General features: G+C 36.4%; 1 protein-coding gene across 5 annotated transcripts in view; it reads right to left on the reverse strand.

The window, feature by feature from the left end:
• The window catches only part of ATP8A1 (ATPase phospholipid transporting 8A1), a 257,539-nt gene that overhangs the window by 138,151 nt on the left and 100,632 nt on the right, over positions 1 to 18,756 (reverse strand). For all 5 annotated transcript variants that reach the window (XM_054553862.2, XM_024246291.3, XM_024246292.3 and 2 more), the window contains 5 exons: positions 16,294 to 16,366; positions 12,913 to 13,018; positions 11,624 to 11,706; positions 9,453 to 9,502; positions 4,701 to 4,770 (listed from right to left, as the gene is read on the reverse strand). In XM_054553862.2, coding sequence (XP_054409837.1) covers positions 4,701 to 4,770; positions 9,453 to 9,502; positions 11,624 to 11,706; positions 12,913 to 13,018; positions 16,294 to 16,366 — 382 coding nt within the window. The remainder of the gene's footprint in view (positions 1 to 4,700; positions 4,771 to 9,452; positions 9,503 to 11,623; positions 11,707 to 12,912; positions 13,019 to 16,293; positions 16,367 to 18,756) is intronic.

Here is an 18,756-nt window from a genome sequence, read left to right on the forward strand (position 1 = left end):
AAACATCATATGTTCTCACTCATAAGTGACAGCTAAGCTATGAGGATGCAAAGACATGAGAATGATACAATGTACTTTGGGACCTGGGGGGAGAGGAAGTGTGGGATGGGAATGAGGGATAAAAGACTACATATTGGGTATCGTGTACACTGCTTGGATGATGGCTGCATGGAAATCTCTGAAATCACCACTGAAGAATTTATTCATGTACTAAAAAATAAAATAAAATATCCCCCCCCAAAACAAAATACCAATGCCATTCTTCACAGTTACAAAAATAATCCTAAAATTCATATGGAACCAAAACAGAGCCCAAATAGCTAAAATAATCCTGAGCAAAAAGGACAAAGCTGGGGGCATCACATTACCTACATTCAAAATTTATTACAAGGCTATAGTAACCAAAACAACATGGTATTGGTATAAAAATAGACACATAAACCTAGGGAACCCAGAAATAAAGTCACATATTTATAACCAACTGATCTTTGACAAAGCTGATAAGAACCTACACTGGAGAAAGGTCATGCTTCTTCTTCAATAAATGGTGCTGGGAAATCTAAAAACCCAACCTAAATAAGAATGAAACTGAACCCTTATCTCTTGCCATATACAAAGAAAACAAAAAATCAAAATTGATTAAAAACAAACATAAGACTCAAACTTATAAAAATACTAGAAGAAAACCTAGGGAACACTATCCTGGGCATTGGTTTAGGCAAAAAATTTATGACCAAGATCTTGAAAACACAGGCAACAAAAACAAAAATTCACAAATGGGATTATATTAAACTAAAAAGCACAGCAAAAGAAACAATCAACAGAGTGAAGAGAATCTGTTGAATAGAAGAAAGTATCTGCAAACTATTCACCCTAAAAAGGACTAATAGCCAGAATATACAAGAAACTGAAACAACAGGCAACAAATAATTCCCTTAAAAAGTGGGAAAAGGACATGAGTAAGCATTTCTCAAAAGAAGACATACAAATGGTCAACATCACTAGCAATCACAGGCAAATCAAAACCACAATGAGATGTATCTTACCCCAGTCAGAATGGCTATTATCAAAAAGACAACAAATAACTGATGTAGGTGAGGATGTGGAGAGAAAGGACCTCTTACATACTGTTGGTGGGAATGTAAACTAGTACAGCCACTATGGAAAACAGTATAGAGAGTTCTCAAAGAAACTAGAATTACCATTCAATCCAGCAATCGCGCTACTGGGTATGTACCCAAAGGAAAAAAAAATCAATATATCAAAGGGATACCTGCATTCACATGTTTATTGCAGCACTATTCACAATAGCAAAGATATAGAATTAACTTAAGTGTCCATCAACAGACCAATAGATTAAAAAAAACAGGTGTATATACACACAATGGTATACTATTCAGCCATAAAGAATAATGACATCATGTCATTTGCAGCATCATAGATGAAACTGGAGGTCATTATCAAGTGAAATATGCCAGGCACAGAATGACAAACATTGCATATTCTCACTTATATGTGAGAGCTAAAAAAAATATGATCACATAGAGGTAGAAAGCACAAACACCAACAGGGAAGGGTGAGACAGAGGGGGGAGGAAGGAAGGAGGGAGGATAAAGAGGACTGGGTTAAAGAGTACAAACATACAGTATGATAGAAGGAATCAATTCAATGTTTGATAGCAGAGTAGGGTGACTATACTCCACAAAAAACGTATTGTACTAAGCTGATGGACACTCTTAAGTATCCTGACTTGATCATTCTGCATTATATACATGTAATAATTTCTCATATGCCCCATAAATGTGTACAAGTAATAAAAACAAGGCTGAGACAGGAGGATCACTTGAGCCCAGGAATCTGAGGTTATAGTGTGCTACGATCACATCACTGCCCTCCAGCCTGGGTGACAGAGTGAGACCCTGTCTCTAAAAATAAATAAATAAATGAATAAATAAAATTAAAAAAATAAAAAACTAACTACAAGAAAATGAACAACCAATTTAACAATGGGCAAAAGATCTAAAGATACCTCATCACAGAAGACATACAGATGTTAAACAAGCATATGAAAAAATGTTCAACATCATATTTCAGGGAATTGGAAATTAAGCCAACAATAAAATACCAGTACACATCTATTAGAATAGCCCAAATCCAAAACACTGACAATGTCAAACGTGGGTGAAGATGTGGAGCAACAAATGCTCTCATTAACTGCTAATGAGTATGCAAAATGGTATAGCCACTTGGAAGACAGTTTGTCAGTTTCTTACAAAATGAAACATACTCTTACTGTAAGATCTTGCAATTATTCTCCCTGGTATTTACCCAAATGAGATGAAAAACCTATGTTTACACAAAAACATGCATATGCATGTTTACAGTAGCTTCATTCATATAATTGTCAAAATTGGAAACAGATCAAGATGTCCTTCAGCAGGTGAACGGATAAACTGTGGCACATCCAGACAATGGATTATTCAGTGCTAAAAAGAAACAAGCTCTCAAGCCATGAAAAGACATGGAGGGACCTTAAATGAATATTACTAAGTGAAAGAGGCCAGTCCAGAAAGGCTATATACCATATCATTCTGACTATACGACATTCTGGAAAAGGCAGTAAAAGGAACAGTGGGGACAGTAAAAGCAACAGTGGTTGCCAGGGCCTTGGGGGAAGAGATAAATGACTAGGCAGGGCACAGGGGATTCGTAGGACAATGAAAATACTGTATATGATACCATAATGGTAGATACATGTCACTACACATTTATCCAAACCTACAGAATTTACAATACCAAGAGTGAACCCTCATGTACAGTCTAGGGTTTGGGTGATAATGATGTGTCAGTGTAGATCATGGATTGTTACAAATGTACCACTCTGGTGGGGGATGTTGATAATGGGGAGGCTATGTGTGTGTGATGGCAGGGCGTATATGTGGACTCCATCTTCTGCTGGGGACTTAAAACTGCTTTAAAAATAAAGTCTATATAAAATACATTAAAAATTTTTTCAGAACAGCAAAAACATATGCAAGCTAATTCTATGATTATTAAAAATGGAAGTCCACCATTTTTTATTTCTTATTCAAAGTTTTAACACCTCAAACAAGTTTCTAGGCAGAAGACGATTCCAAACTATACAAGAAAGGATGTGATTTGGGTTTTGTAAACTGGACATTTATCAACCATTTAAAGTGGGAGGTCTTAAAGGCCTTTTTTAAAAAAATTATGTATTATTATACTTTAAGTTCTAGGGTATATGCGCACAATGTGCAGTTTTGTTACATAGGTATACATGTGCCATGTTGGTTTGCTGCTCCCATCAACTCGTCATTTACATTAGGTATTTCTCTTAATACTATTCCTCCCTCAGCCTCCCACCCGCCAACGGTGTGTAATGTTCCCTTTCCTGTGTCCATGTGTTCTCATTGTTCAACTCCTACTTATGAGTGAGAACATGCGATGTTTGGTTTTCTGATCTTGTGACAGTTGCTGAGAATGATGGTTTCCAGCTTCATGCATGTCCCTGCAAAGGACATGAACTCATGCTTTTTTATGGCTGCATAGTATTCCATGGTGTATATGTGTTAAAGGCTCTCTTTATTCCCTTATCACTGAATATTACTTTTGGGATGTGGAAGATCTTTCCAATACACTTTAAAATTGTATCCCAATCTTCTTTTTATTTAATATTTCTCTGACTAGTCTAAGTTCCTGACAAGTCTTAGGTCTTATCTTCCTATCTCCAAAATGCAGTTCAAACTGTGATGCTAGAATGCATACAATGAAAAAATGTTAGGTGTTTTAATCCATGAGAATACAAAATCAAAGGAATTCTAAAACTAAATTCATGAGACATCATGAAATAATTCTACCAAAATGCTTTAAAATCAAGGCATTCAAAAATTGCATTTCATTGTCTTTAAACCAAGGCATTTAACATTCTCAAAATGAATTTAAATAATAGGCTTGAGCTTCTTAAATTCAGTTTCCAAGTTTCTATGTGATAAAGCAAGGTTGTTGATTCTATTCAAAATAGGAATGTTCCAAGTTGGGAAGTTTATAAACTAGGTAAATGGAAAGAACAGTTCAGAAGGAAAATACTGACTCATCTCAATTAAAAATAAAGGGCCCTGGTCAGATTTCTCATTTTCCCATGAGTATAAATATATTTAACCGGAAAAATTCAGTTAGAATAACATATTACTATTTCTGTCAATATAAGCTGCCAATATACCAAAGCCAAGTCAGAAATTGTTATAATTAAAACAATGCAAGACAAACTAATCCCATGACATAATTATGGTAGTAACTGTGATCTAATTTTCCCCCATTTCTATGCTCTTTAAAAAATTAGATTCAAACTAGAGTGAATCACATTCTAATACAATTTTTAAATATTTTCTGTATTTAACTGTCTTCTAACATAGTTTATATAGTATAAACCTCAAATATTATGTGTCAAAAATTGAATTATAAAAATAACCTAGGCCAAACTTTTTCAAAGCACCAAATTTACCCAGAAGGAATTCCACATTTCACCAGAAGAGGCTGTACACTATTACTATAAAACACCAACAAAAGTGGATGTCAGCAACTTCATGTTAAACATCTGTGTTACATTTCATAGAATGCCTAACATATACATTATAAACCATCATAAATCAAAACTGTAAAAAATAAAAATAAACACTTACAGCTCCTTTGCAGTAGAGTCGTAACTTCCCAGATGGAGTGCGAACAATCACTGACATTCTTTTTCTAGCACTGAAAGAAAGAGGTTTTGCATAATGTGTCACCATACCGAGGATATACATCTATGTGTTTGTCATGCCTCACATATTTTAATATTCACAGTAAAAAAATAAATCTGACCAAATCATGAGCCCTAACCTTCCACATACACAAACTATCCCCTGGGTGTACAGTTGGGCACCTGTAAAAGTTACATTATGCTTTTAAGGCACCAGGGTACCATCTACTGTTCTACTGGAATAGTTGACAAAACAGTTCCTAAGAAACCTGCAAGAGCTCATACCCACCAGAGTCAAGTCCTAGTTCAATGTTTTCCGATTTGAAAAAATATTTAAGCTGGTTTCTTAAAGGATAAATTATGTTACAGTTTTTATTAAAAATAGAAATATCAATACAAATCAATTGTTATTAAAAATAGAAACGATAATCAGTGACACCCCATCACACATGAAGGCAAATACTAGTACTTTAAAAAACAACTTAAGTATTCACAACCATAGTTTCTCAATGATGACTAGCAAACCACTGGCATCATGCTAAAAACCTAATTTATTCAGCAAAATTAAGCTAATGAGCACAAACATTTTAATACTGTTGATGACATAGTTTAATAAGAACTGTCTGTCAAGTGTACATCTTTCAATGCATTAGTAAAAAGAGATAGCAAATAACACTGAATGGAAGAAACTGTGACAGCATTACAAAGGACAGGACTCATTTGGACCATGAGTGTATAAGCATCCTCCTCAGAACTGAGGGCAGAAGAGGACTACTCAAATGTCTGTATCTATTTGTTTTACCAGCTAAAAAACTGAGATGAGTTCAATATGCAGAAGCAGTCAGTTACGGTATCATAGTGTACAGTCAGGAGTTTCTTTCAGAGATATTTAGAAATATTTCAGTTCCCGGCCTGGCACGGTGGCTCATGCCTGTAATTCCAGCACTTTGGGAGGCTGAGGCAGGCAGATCACAAGGTCAGGAGTTCGAGACCAGCCTGACCAACATGGTGAAACCCTGTCTCTACTAAAAATACAAAAATTAGCCAGGCATGGTATCACGTGCCTGTAATCCCAGCTACTCAGGAGGCTGAGGCAGAAGAATCGCTTGAACCTGGGAGGTGGAGGTTGCAGTGAACTGAGATTGCGTCACTGCACTCCAGCCTGGGTGACAGGGCGAGACTCTGTCTAAAAAAAAAAAAAAGGAATATTTAAGTTCCCTCTTTCTTCATCCATAATGCTCCTGGTATTACCACCCCAATCTCTATCCTTGTACATCAGGAATACATTTAATTGGGCCTCCTTTGTAACGACACCTATACCTTCTACATTAGCCCTTCCTGATTCATGCCTCTTTTACTCCAGCTTTGATAATGTGGTCCCAAACTCATCAATGTCCTTGTTCTTCTCTTTTCCTGGTGAAACCTCCAAATACTGGGTGAATGAGAACTCTCTTTTGTGTTACATCAAAGTAGGTAGATGTTGCTGAAGAAAAGTTACCCAGCCATAGAGGTTAGCAAATACACGATATACAATACCAACTGGGTGCTCCTTACTGCCCAGTAACCCAGCACGTTCCAACAAGCTTGCTCTCTTGCCCTGTGCAGGGCTACAGCACACCTTCTCCATTCTCCAAGTCTCCCACGCTCCTTCCTCACCCCAGAATCTTGACAAAAATTCACCTTGATAAAAACCTCAGATAAGAAATCCTTTTTTGCCTAGGTATGGTGGCTTACGCCTGTAATCCCAGCACTTTGCGAGGCTGAGGCAGGGGGATCATTTGAGGTCAGGAGTTCGAGACCAGCCTCGCCAACATGGTGAAACCCCATCTCTACTAAAAATTCAAAGATTAGCCAGGCATGGTGATGTGCACCTGCAATCCCAGCTACTTAGGAGGCTGAGGCATGAGAATAGCTTGAACCTGGGAGGTGGAGGTTGCAGTGAGCCGAGATCAAGCCACTGTACTCCAGCCTGGGTAACAGAGCGACACTCTGTCTCGGTTTGGGGGTGGGAAGAAATTCCTTTTCTTTCTGCCATTAAAACCTGCATATCTATGTGTGCACCATCCTTTCCATCTTTTTTCCTGATATGATGGAAGAAACATGTTCCTCCTATCAGAGGCCTTCCTTCCACATGCCTGTGAACCTCTCTCATCTCACTTTATCAGTAACCTCGGTCCAAAGGTTATGCTGTTCTCCCCAGAATCTGCCTCTTTCCTTCTGTAAGGATCCTGTTCATAAGCATTTAACACACTCTGTTCTAACCCCTACAAAACTCATCCGATGCAACCACTCCTCCATTAAACCACATCCTTTTTCAACTCTTTCACATTTCACCTTCTCTAAACCATCACTACATACAGTGTCTTCACTCATCTACCCCCTTCATTCCCAGTCTTTTCCTTTTTCTTTTCTCCTCACCATTACGATGAATAGCTACATTCAACAAATACTTCTCAAACTTCTTACCTAACCTTGCAGCAGTTTCTGACACAGATGACCACTCTCTCCTTGAACCCTCTTCTCCTGGCTCTGCGCTATGACCCTCTCTCTGTCCTCTACATCTTTAACAACAAGGTTGTCTCTTTTGCTGATTCCTCTTTTTCTAATCAACCCTTACCCTTACGGCTTAATCATCAGCCTTCCATTTCCCCCTCATTTTATATCTTCTCTTCAGGAGATCCCATTCAGTTTTATGACTTCAAATACCACTTACCAACCACTGACTGCCAAATTGCTATTTCAGCCATAGATTTCTCTTTTGTTTCAGGCCCTTGTATTCAACTGCTTACCTGATAGCTCTGTTTGTATGTCTCGCAGGCATCTAAAACCTAAGACTTCAAACATTTCAACCTCCACATCTATTCCTATTCCCACTTCTGCCATCTGTGTAAATGGTACCTCTATCTACCCAGTTGTTCATGCCAGGGACCCTCACCCCTTCCTCGTTTCGCCTTCTACCGCCAATCCCTAACAAAGTCTCTCAGATATTCCTCTACAAGGTACACGGATTCTATTAACTTCCTTTTATTTTCATTACCATCATCCTAGTCTAAACCACTAATGTCTTTCATAGGGACTATTTAACAGCATCATATTCACTTTTCTCATGTTCATTCTTAAACCCACCTTCATCATTGAATCCTGAAAGAACGGAAACTCCCAACCCTGCTTTATTTTTTTCTTCATGGCACTCATCACCTAGCACAGTGCTTTCTAAGTATGGTTTAAAAAACATATCTAAATGGCAATTAATGGACTACTTAATGACAGTCTACAGATATAATACAAATAAGCTTTGGAAAAGCAATCACTTTGACATGAAAAGAAAGAGACGAGTGGTGCACTTTGAAAATACTCCATTCTGTTTATTCAATGTATTCATCTTCTTTGGGCTTTTCAGAGTATCTAAGTTTAAAAAAAGCTTTAAATAATAAGTCAGACACACCGCATTATTTTTGTTATTAACCACTGGCATGTGGTCACTCCTAATCAAGACAGCAACCAAAGTTGGCACAGAAAGAGAAATGCCTTTCCTAAGCAACGTACAAGTTTGCCTCATGCAGAAGAAAGTTCAAGAAAAATGATGGACATTTATTTCCTTGAACAACAGCATTACTTCCTTATGGCCTTAATTCTGTGAAGTGTCCTGTGAACGGTCATGCAGTCTTTAAGACCCTGCAGCAAGGGCCTCTCTGCCTCAGGAATGCAGGTAAGCAGGTTACATCATCATGTGGGAGTAAAAGGCTGAAAACTCACAGACTTATCACTGATTATAACTGAAGGGATCTATTATTCGACCTTAAGAAATAAAATAAGTAGGACAATCACTTTGCTTTCTGTCCTTTTCTAATAGATGGTAACCGGTCTTATACTTAACAGAGACAAGAATACAGTTTTTCAAATCCTGAAGACAATTAGATATAATGAGCATACAATTAGAAAGCTGGCTTCCTGATCCTGACTCATCTCCACCCCACATAAATCTGATGCCTCTAAACATAATTGTGTTTCCAGATCACCAGCCGTAAGATGCCTGGCCATATACGCTGGGCTTGTGAATCAGGCAGCTATCTTTCAAAAAGATTTTTCTAAATTTTAAAATTGATACATAGTATTTGTACATATTTATGGGGTATATGTGATATTTTGTTAGATGCACAGAATTTATAATGATCAAACTGGGGTGTTTGGGATATGCCAGATCTTGATTATTTATCACTTGTATGTCTGGGAACATTTTAAGTCCTCTCTTCTAGCTATTTTGAAATATACAACACATTGTTGTTAACTATAGTTACCCTACTTTATTATCAAATATCAGAATTTACTCCTTCAACATAACTGTATGTTCATACCCATTAACCAACCTCTCTTTATCCCTTTCCCTCCCACTCACACATCCTTCCCAGCCTCTGGTATCTATCATTCTACTCTCTACCTCCATGAGATCAACTTTCAAAAAGACTTTAAAACTGCTACCAGTAGTCATGCATTGCAATACTCTGAAGAAAGCGGTTTGTAATTTATCTACAGATAATGAGAATCAAAAATGTACTAAAGATTTTGATTTAATATTTTGTCTAAACAAATTTAGTTAAATAAAAACAAAACATACTTTCTAGTTATTCGAAAGGGAAAAAATAAAAATGGATATAAATTTATCTTATCCATACAAATCACTGAGCAGATGTTTTACCTGGTAAACTCCAAGACATTGAGCAATTCATATCTTTCTTCCTGCCCCAGCTAAGAAGAAAAGGAATATATAATTACATACAGTTAGAAAAGTCTTAAGCTTCTAGGAAATAAATCCTAGTCATAAAGTTTTACTGTAAAAAATGCCAACAGAAACAAATTTTTCCTACTGAAATATGGAAGGGAGCTTACTAACTTTTATGTAAATTGAGTTACAGGAAACAGAAAATCCAAAACGGGAGAAAACCAAAAGGAATTCAAAGTGTCACTGAAGAGTTCTTAGAATATAACCTGCCCAGACAAGAGAATGGAGGGCTTCAAAAGGGATGTCGTAAGGAAAGAACTGCCAATGAACAGATTATGTGGTGTGATTGCATTGAGAAAAGTATACTAGAAAGTATGGGAACAATTAATATAGATAATAGGGAAAAAAAAAAGGGAAGCAATGGAACAAACAGGTAAGAGATTTATCTTTAGAAAATGATGGAAAAAGTGGCCAGGTCCAGTGGCCATGCTTGTAATCCCAGTGCTTTGGGAGGCTGAGGTGGGAGAATCAAAGTTGCTCAGGAGTTCAAGAACAGCCTTGGCAATATAGCAAGACCCCATCTCTATTAAAAAATAAATTTAAAAAAATATCAGGTGCAGTGGCACATGCCCATCTATAATCCCAGCTATTTTAGAGGCTGAGGCAGGAGGGTCACTTGAGCCCAGGGGTTCAAGGCTACAGTTAGCTATGACTGCACCACTGCACTCCAGCCTGGGTGACAGAGCAAGACCCCATCTCTAAAAAAAATAATTGGTGTTGGGAAACACAAAATTCAAAAAACAAAAAAATAATTACCAAATACAACAATGTTCAGCTATGAACAGGTAAAATAGAAGGCAATACTACACAGAAACTAAATAATACTTTTTAAATGAGACATAATTTATATATAATAAAATGCATAGACCTTTAACATAGAATCAAATGAAAATTGTATAGTTTGGCAATTAGCACCCCAATCAAGATATAAAATATTCCCACCACCCTATAAATTCCCTTGTGCCCTTTTTCAATCAATCTCTTCCCTGCCCTGAGGCAACCACTGTTCTGAATTCTATCACCATAAATCACTTTTTCCTGATCTTGAGCTGCATAAAAATGAAATTTAAAAGGATGCACTCCTTTGTGTCTGGCTTTTTTTGCTTGGCATAATGTTTTTGATTCATGTTTTGATTCATTTTTCATCCCTGCTGTTGATGAATCAATAACTCATTCTTTTTTATTGTTTAGATGTTCCACTGTGAGACTATATCACAATTTGTTTATCCATTCTTCTATTGATGAGCATTTGGTTTGGTTTCTGGTTTTTGGCTACTCTGAATAAAGCTGATAGGAGCATTTTGTTACAAGTCTTTTTAGAAACAGAAACTTCCATTTCTGCTGTATAACTATGAGCACAATTGCTGGCTCAGGTGTAAGTTTACCTCAATTAGACAACTCTGTAAGGTTTTCCAAAGGGACTGTACCACTTTACACATCTGCTAGCAGTGTATGAGTATTCCACTTGCTCTACATACTCATTAACATTTGGTGCTATCCATTTTAAAATTTTAGTCTTTAGAAAATAAAAGAAAAAGTGGCCAGGTGCAGTGGTTCATGCCTGTAATCCCAGTGCTTTGGGAGGCTGAGGTGGGAGAATCACTTGGGTAGGTATGTAGTGCTATCTCACTGTGGTCTTAATTGTATCTCCCCAGTGACTAACAATGTTTTTTCACATGCTTATTGGTCATCCATATAGCTTCTCTTGTGAAATGTTGGCTCAAGTCTTTTGCCCACTTTAAACCTTGGGCCTGAGTATTTAACTAAAAATTGGAATAAAATCATAATAATTTTAGTGTATGAGGAAGGATAAACTAAAAGGATGGTGATTCAAGAGATACACCCTCATGTAACAGAATCAGAAGACATATTAAAATTGAAGAGTCAAAACATGTATTAATAGTCACCTTTTTTTTGAAAATATGAGATGTATAAATGCCTAAAGAAATAGCTAAAAGAACACCCAGTGGTTGCTTCTGGAGTGGGGAACCTCTATTTTATTATGAGCCTTTTGGTATTACTTTATCTTTGAAGCTATGCAAATGTATTACTTGGATTAAAAAGAACCTTAAAAACAACTAACTTACTGAATCTATAATCACCGAGTCGGGTGTTCTTCCAGTGAAAACAAAATTCAATTGCTTGGCTGCTCTGACCAATGCTCCCTCATCTGTTTTAGAAAAAGAGGTAAAAGCAAATATATGATTGAAAAAAAATATTCTCAGTACAAGAGAAGTACATTAAGGTAATATAATTTTCTGTTTAATTAAAGTTCTTTTTATTCTGGCTCCTGTTATTAATCCAATTATTTTAAAATTACATGACAATTCCAAGGAAATGAGGAGAATAATCTTAAGTGTTGGAGACACATATAGAACTCAGAGTTACATTTCCGAAATGTCAAGTCTAAATTCCTAAGAAGCTTAATTTAAATGTACCCCTTCATCCAGTGTATTTGCTAGAAAACTTTCTCAAAAGGAATCAGAGAAAATCGCCTTCTAAACTTTTATCCTTTTCCTCCTAAAATGTTGAGTCTAGAGAAACTAATATTGCTAATTGAGGATTCAGTTTAAACAAGCTTTAAATGAACTAATGATTTTAATGTCTACGAATTTCATCATGTTAAATAAAACCTTTTTATTGCTAGAGTAGGGTATGGCATAAGAAAACATCACATAGTTTCTACTCTAATGATATCAGACATAACAATTCCTATGCTTTTAAGGAATTTAGTATATCCTGTAAGTCACAGACGCTGTCTTAGAATGCAGTTTAAAACACTTCTAACAAAGTTCTCATCAAACTATCTGCCCAACTTTACACTGAAAATAGATCCAAAATTAAGCCTAAGTACTTAATATTGATAACTGTACTAATAATATTTTATGGAATCCCTTCAAATGCGTAAAACTTTCCTCACCCAAATAAATACACAAACTTCTTTATTATCATTAACAAACGAGGAAGGCAAAATTGGTGTTCTAAAGTTATATAAGCTTACTATACTCAGGCGAACACATCTTCCTTTTCCTATTTGTACCTGTGCAAAATCAGCTTGACTAAGAGTTCTTAGGTATTTATAAAGAAGCAAAAAATTATTACGTGTACGTAAAAAAGTACATTTTTCACTTATGAGAATTATGTTATTCAAATTTTCATGTAACTTATGTAATATACCTAAAATTACATATACAAAGTTATACATTTTAAAATATCACATATGTAGTTAACCTTGAAAGCCAAGGTTTTTCTAATTGGTAAATAAAAATTTTTATCTAAAAAACACTCAATTTGGCTATCTTTTTAAAATTAAATTGACTTTTACATTCAGAACAATTTTCCACAAAAAAATACTTTACAATTGCTTCATTTGTACCTGGAGATGCTGCTTGATAAATAATCTTATCACCCTCTCGCTCTGGCACTGCTGTGTGACAGACTGCCATCATTGTAAGAAATTCACATATTATAGGTGCAGTTGGCTGTGAAAAATAAACACATAATTTAAGCCCTTCTCATGTGAACATTTTGACACTGATAGTAATATTACTTCATGTCTATTAAGAACATAGCTGTTGGCCAGATGTGGTAGCTCACACCTGTAATCCCAGCACTTTGGGAGGCCGAGGCGGGTGGATCGTCTAAGGTCAGGAGTTTGAGACCAGCCTGGTGAAACCCCGTCTCTACCAAAAATACAAAAATTAGCCAGGCGTGGTGGCAGGCGCCTGTAATGCCAGCTATTCGGGAAGCTGAGTCAGGAGAATCGCTTGAAGCCGGGAGGCAGGAGGCGGAGGTTGCAGTGAGCTGAGATTGCAACATTGTACTCTAGCCTGGACAATAGAGTAAGACTCCGTCTCAAAACAAAAACAAAACAAACCAAACAAGATAAACAAACAAAACCCCATAAAAACATAGCTGTTGTACATTGGGGGTGTGGGATTATAGCCAACTAAGAAGCCAACATCAATTATAAAGAAAATGTGTTTTTTAATTCAAATTATTTTTCTACTCTTTCATTCATTTTCTAAACATTTATACAAGACAACTTGGTGTTGTCAAACAGAAATAGTGTAGTGAGAAAGGCAGATGTAGCTGAATCTTGTCCTTGGAGGACAGGATAAAAATTCGAAGATGTTCATTTACCTAGTTGTAATTCCTGATCAGATTTAAATTTTAGGCATGCAATCTTACTGCACTGGGGTTATACTTTGCGTTGGGGTGATAATGATTGAGGATTTTTCTATAATGCTTTGTCTCTCCTCGCCCAAAATGGTAACTTTATTCATATTTTAATGAATAAAAAAATTACGAACAACTCCTATGTCCAGTGGACTCTTACAGCCTGAGCAGACGGAAGGGTGTACCCTTTCTGCACGGAGCTTAGGGTTTATAGGAGAGAAGCCAGATATTTTAAATTAAATATCTTCCTGTCTGGCTCTCAATAAAGAGAAATGTCATTCAATTTAATAAAGGAAAAACATTTCTCTATGCTCTTGGGCAAAAAAAAAATAATAATGTGAAGTGACTAAGAAGATATATCAGAACATTATTTGAAAAAACTGTGTTCAGGCTAGAACAGTGGACTAAACAGACATGGTCCCTGCCATGTGAAGCTTGGCGTTGTGGGGAAGACTGAACACAAATAAATGTACACGTATTGTTTACTTATAGCAAGACAAGCACTGTAAAGAAGGGAATATGCAAATATCATGTAATGTGAGTTGAGCGAGTCTGTGGTTATTCTCAAGATAATGTAATATTTGAGCTGATGAAGTTTTAGCCTCATGAAGAATTGAGCAAAGTGCTTTCCATCAAGCAGGAAAGGTCGTAAAGAAGGAACAAATGATGTGTTTTAGAAAATAAAAGGCAGCCAGTGGGATGAGGAGAAAGAAAAGGAGCTCAAAGTGAGGGTGACAGCTTAGGCAGGGGCCAGATCATGTTACTTTAAGAGTGAAGAGAGAAGGCAGAGAATAGGCTTAAACAGGATAGTGAGGGGACTTGATTTCCATTTGCATTTTTCAGCTGTCATGGGCAACAATAACTGGAGAGGAGTAAAAATGCAACCCAGGAGACTGGCCAGGAGGCTACCACAGAAATCCACAGAGTGGGTGCTCGTGGTCTGGACTGGGGTGGTGAAAATGAGGATTAACTGCAGCCGACACCCAAGATAGATTCTAGCAATCAGAGCTGACAAGGGCTTGGTGACTCAGAGATCTGGACATGGAGAGAAAAGAAGGCATCAAAGACAACCCTCTAGGCTTGTCACAAGATAGGTGATGGTACAATTTACTGAAAGCTGAGAATCCAAGAGGGAAGAGGTGGTCTCGGTCTAGGCTTTGTAGATCCTGAAGTTAATATTTTGTTGAAGGCTCGTGTAGAAAAGAGAGATACAAAAATACCCATATCAACATACTGATAGGGCCCCACTCGGGCAAAAGTGACAAGTCAACCTGTGCTAGAGAAGATGCATGTTTTAGGGTAACAATCATGAGTTCAAGTTTTGATATACTGGGCTTGAAATGGTTATGAGAAAAAGTTCCGGGGTTTAACTCCAGAACTCTATAACTTGATCTTATGAAAACTGAGTAAGTGTCAGTGTGATGGTTAATACTGAGTGTCAGCTTGACTGAAGGATGCAAAATGTTGATCCTGGGGGTGTGTCTGTGAGGGTGTTGCCAAAGGAGATTACCATTTGAGTAAGTCAGCTGCCAGTGTGGCCAGAATATAAAGCAGGCAGAAAACTGTGAAAAGGCTAGACTGTCTTAGCCTCCCAGCCTACATCTCTCCCTTGCTGGATGCTTCCTGCCCTCAAACATTGAACTCCAAGTTTTTCAGCTTTGGGACGTGGACTGGCTTCCTTGCTCCTCAGTGTGCAGACGGCCTATTGTGGGATTGTGTGAGTTAATATGACTTAATAAACTCCCCTGTGTGTGTGTGTGTGTGTGTGTGTGTGTGTGTGTGTCTGTCTATCTATCTATCCATCTGTCCTATTAGTTCTGCCCCCCAGAGAACCATAATACAGTCAGTAACTTCATAAGCAGGATTTTCACATTGGGTGGCAGAAGCTGCAGTTTCTATTGTACATTTAGCCTATGGTACTGAGCAGATAACTTATTTCTAAAAGTTATTTCTATAACTTATTTCTAAAATTGTTAATATTGAATTGTATCACAGAAGGTTCAATAATCATTTAAAATGAAACAATTTGAAAAGACAGAATATTGATGAATGATAATATTAAAATCAAATTAATAACAACCATGAATTAATGTTGGCCAAGTAAAAACGATTTGGCATAGATTTTGATAATTATTAAAAATGATCATGAGGCCAGGCACGGTGACTCATGCCTATAATCCCAGCACTTTGGGAGTCTGAGGGGGTGCATCACCTGAGGTCAGGAGTTTAAGACCAGCCTGACCAACACGGCGAAACCCTGTCTCTACTAAAATACAAAAATTAGCTGGGTGTGGTGGCGAGTGCCTGTAATCCCAGCTACTTGGGAGGCTGAGGCAGGAGAAATGGTTTGATTCTGGGAGGCAGAGGTTGCAGTGAGCCAAAATCACGCCATTGCACTCCAGCCCCGGCGACAGAGTGAGACTCTGTCTCAAATAAATAAATAAATAAATAAATAAATAAATAGATAAAAGATCATGAAAGTAAAAAAAGAGAAATATATAAACATAGAAGATAGTTCAGAGAAACATTCATTAGTTTTTATTCACTAACAAAAAGATAATGGTTTTATGTAACTTACATGATTATTTTGGAGATTTTCCAGCAATGATGAATCACTAAATGTTTTTTCATCTCCAAACTGTGAGTTCTGCCTGAAGGGGGTAAAAAATAGAGTAAACCCAGTTCATTTATACCAGCCCACCGATCTATTTGTTAATGTACTTTATGAGTAAAGTGTTATGTCTCCAAACCCTTAATAAATTAAATGTAATTTGGCCTGCATTTCTAAATAAGACATCACAGATTTCATGATTGTATCATAAAATATATTCAAGCATTCTAAAATGTGAAAGATGTTTGCAGTGTAATGAAAAATAGTATTTTACAGTTCATTTTTTCTAGAGTTAAATTATATTGCAGCCACATGAAATTTGTAAAAATATAAAACTGAAACTACTAAAACACCTGGAACTGAATTTCTTCCACTTCCATAATATTTTCAATTTTTAGGATTCTAAGAATTAATGAAAGCTATTATACAAAATATTCTTCTATTTGAGTCATGAGAAATCTTTATATGTAGTGATGAAAACCATATGAAATATAAGAACATGAATAAACCATTTACAGATTATATCAACATCATTAATATCTGAGCAAATATTTATAAACATATTACATTTGTTCTGTAAATATAAGAACAAATAATAAAAGTATGGAATTTTTGTGTTGTGGCTATCTTCAGATGAGCAAATGTATTATGTACTTCATACGATATAAATGGAGTCAATTATCTCTGCAAACTAGCTATCATTTATCTCATGGCCATACGATTTAATATAAAAATACTGAGATTCAAAGGAAAAACAAGGAACACAAGTGGGAATGTCAAAAGAAAAGGGTATAGTTTGCAAAATTTAGTGAAAATATATACATTTGAGCTTTAGCGCACAGAAGAAAATTTCAGATTTCACTGATGGAAAAAAATGTGTCCAATACTAAACAATTATAATCCAGCAAGCTTTTAATCACAACATTTACAGGTTACAAAGAGTATTATCAATGTCAACATGTCAGATATCAAGACTGCCATATTGTAAAGGCAGCAGCTTGACAGGACGGAAAACTCAATGAAGAAAACAGAATTTGAAAGAAGAGAACATACATAGTATCTTCAATGAAACACATTTCTCCAGTAAACTTAAGGAGGAAGTTAGAATGTTTATAATGGAACACATATTTACATGTAGTAATTTGCTCTATTAAGTCTCCAAATCTTAAGAAAATACATCTTTATTAGCAGGTAGTAGTTTAGAATGATCAAAATATCCTTGGGGGCCAAAGTGAACATGTCATCATCATCATCATTATTTCTCTAATTTTGAAGATGGAAGGAAAAAAATCTGAGAAAAAGATAGCATATATTTATCCTCCAAATATTACCATTTATTAAAAAGAGTTCATTACTTGGGGCTTTATGAAATTTTCCTATTAAAATATATTCATAAATGGTTTGTAGCTGTACTTTTCTACTTGTTAAACAAATGTCAAGGAATATTCACAGTAACATCTTGCAAGAAGTCTATTTTCTTTCCAAAGAATTCCAGACTAAAAGCCGTTTAAATCTGAAGATATGCCTTATTAATCTCACCAATAATTCTTTCATTTTATAAATCAGTTACTATAATTGACTTAATTTTCAAACATATTTATATTCGAGTAGCTCTGGATATGCAATTGAAATATTTACATGGACAAACCCCATTTTCCATTCAGTAATGAAGGTTCTGTCAGGGATAATGCTAAAAAAGAACTCTTCTTCTAGAAAGTGACTTCCTTCCCAAGATAATTAAAAAAACTCCAAAACAGGCTGGGCACGGTGGCTCATGTCTGTAATCCCAGAACTTTGGGAGGCTGAGGTGAACAGATTACCTGAGGTCAGGAGTTCGAGATCAGCCTGGCCAACATGATGAAACCCCATCTCCACTAAAAATATAAAAATTAGTCGGGTGTGGTCCCAGCTACTCGGGAGGCTGAGGCACGAGAATTGCTTGAACCTGGGAGGTGGAGGTTGTGGTGAGCCAAAACTGCACCACTGGACTCCGCTCCAGCCTGGGTAACAGAGCAAGACTACGTCTCAAAAACAAAAACAGAAACAAAAACAAAAAAACCAGAAACAAAAACCAGAAACAACTCATCCTCTAATCAGACAGCCTGGGTTGGATAACTCAGGCATGGAGCTTCCACCACTCCTCTCCAAAATTGTACAAAATATTTACTTTTAGTAAAAATAAACAGATAAAATTTGCAAGCTCATATCAGTTAAAAATAAGAACCATCACATTAAAAGTAAAAATAATAGGACTGTTAGTCAAACTTTCACAAATAAAAATGCAAGCCAACATCAACATTTGGTTACATCTTTGCCTAGCAATTTTTGAGTGTCACTTTGCTCCCAAGGAGACAATGACATTATGGTATTTTGCAAGAAGCAATAAGGCAGGGAGTATCACAGTTAAGGTAAGGAGAACAGAGCAGGGAA

Source organism: Pongo abelii, chromosome 3 (genome assembly GCF_028885655.2).
Source record: "Pongo abelii isolate AG06213 chromosome 3, NHGRI_mPonAbe1-v2.0_pri, whole genome shotgun sequence".
In the NCBI taxonomy this organism is placed as follows: domain Eukaryota; kingdom Metazoa; phylum Chordata; class Mammalia; order Primates; family Hominidae; genus Pongo; species Pongo abelii.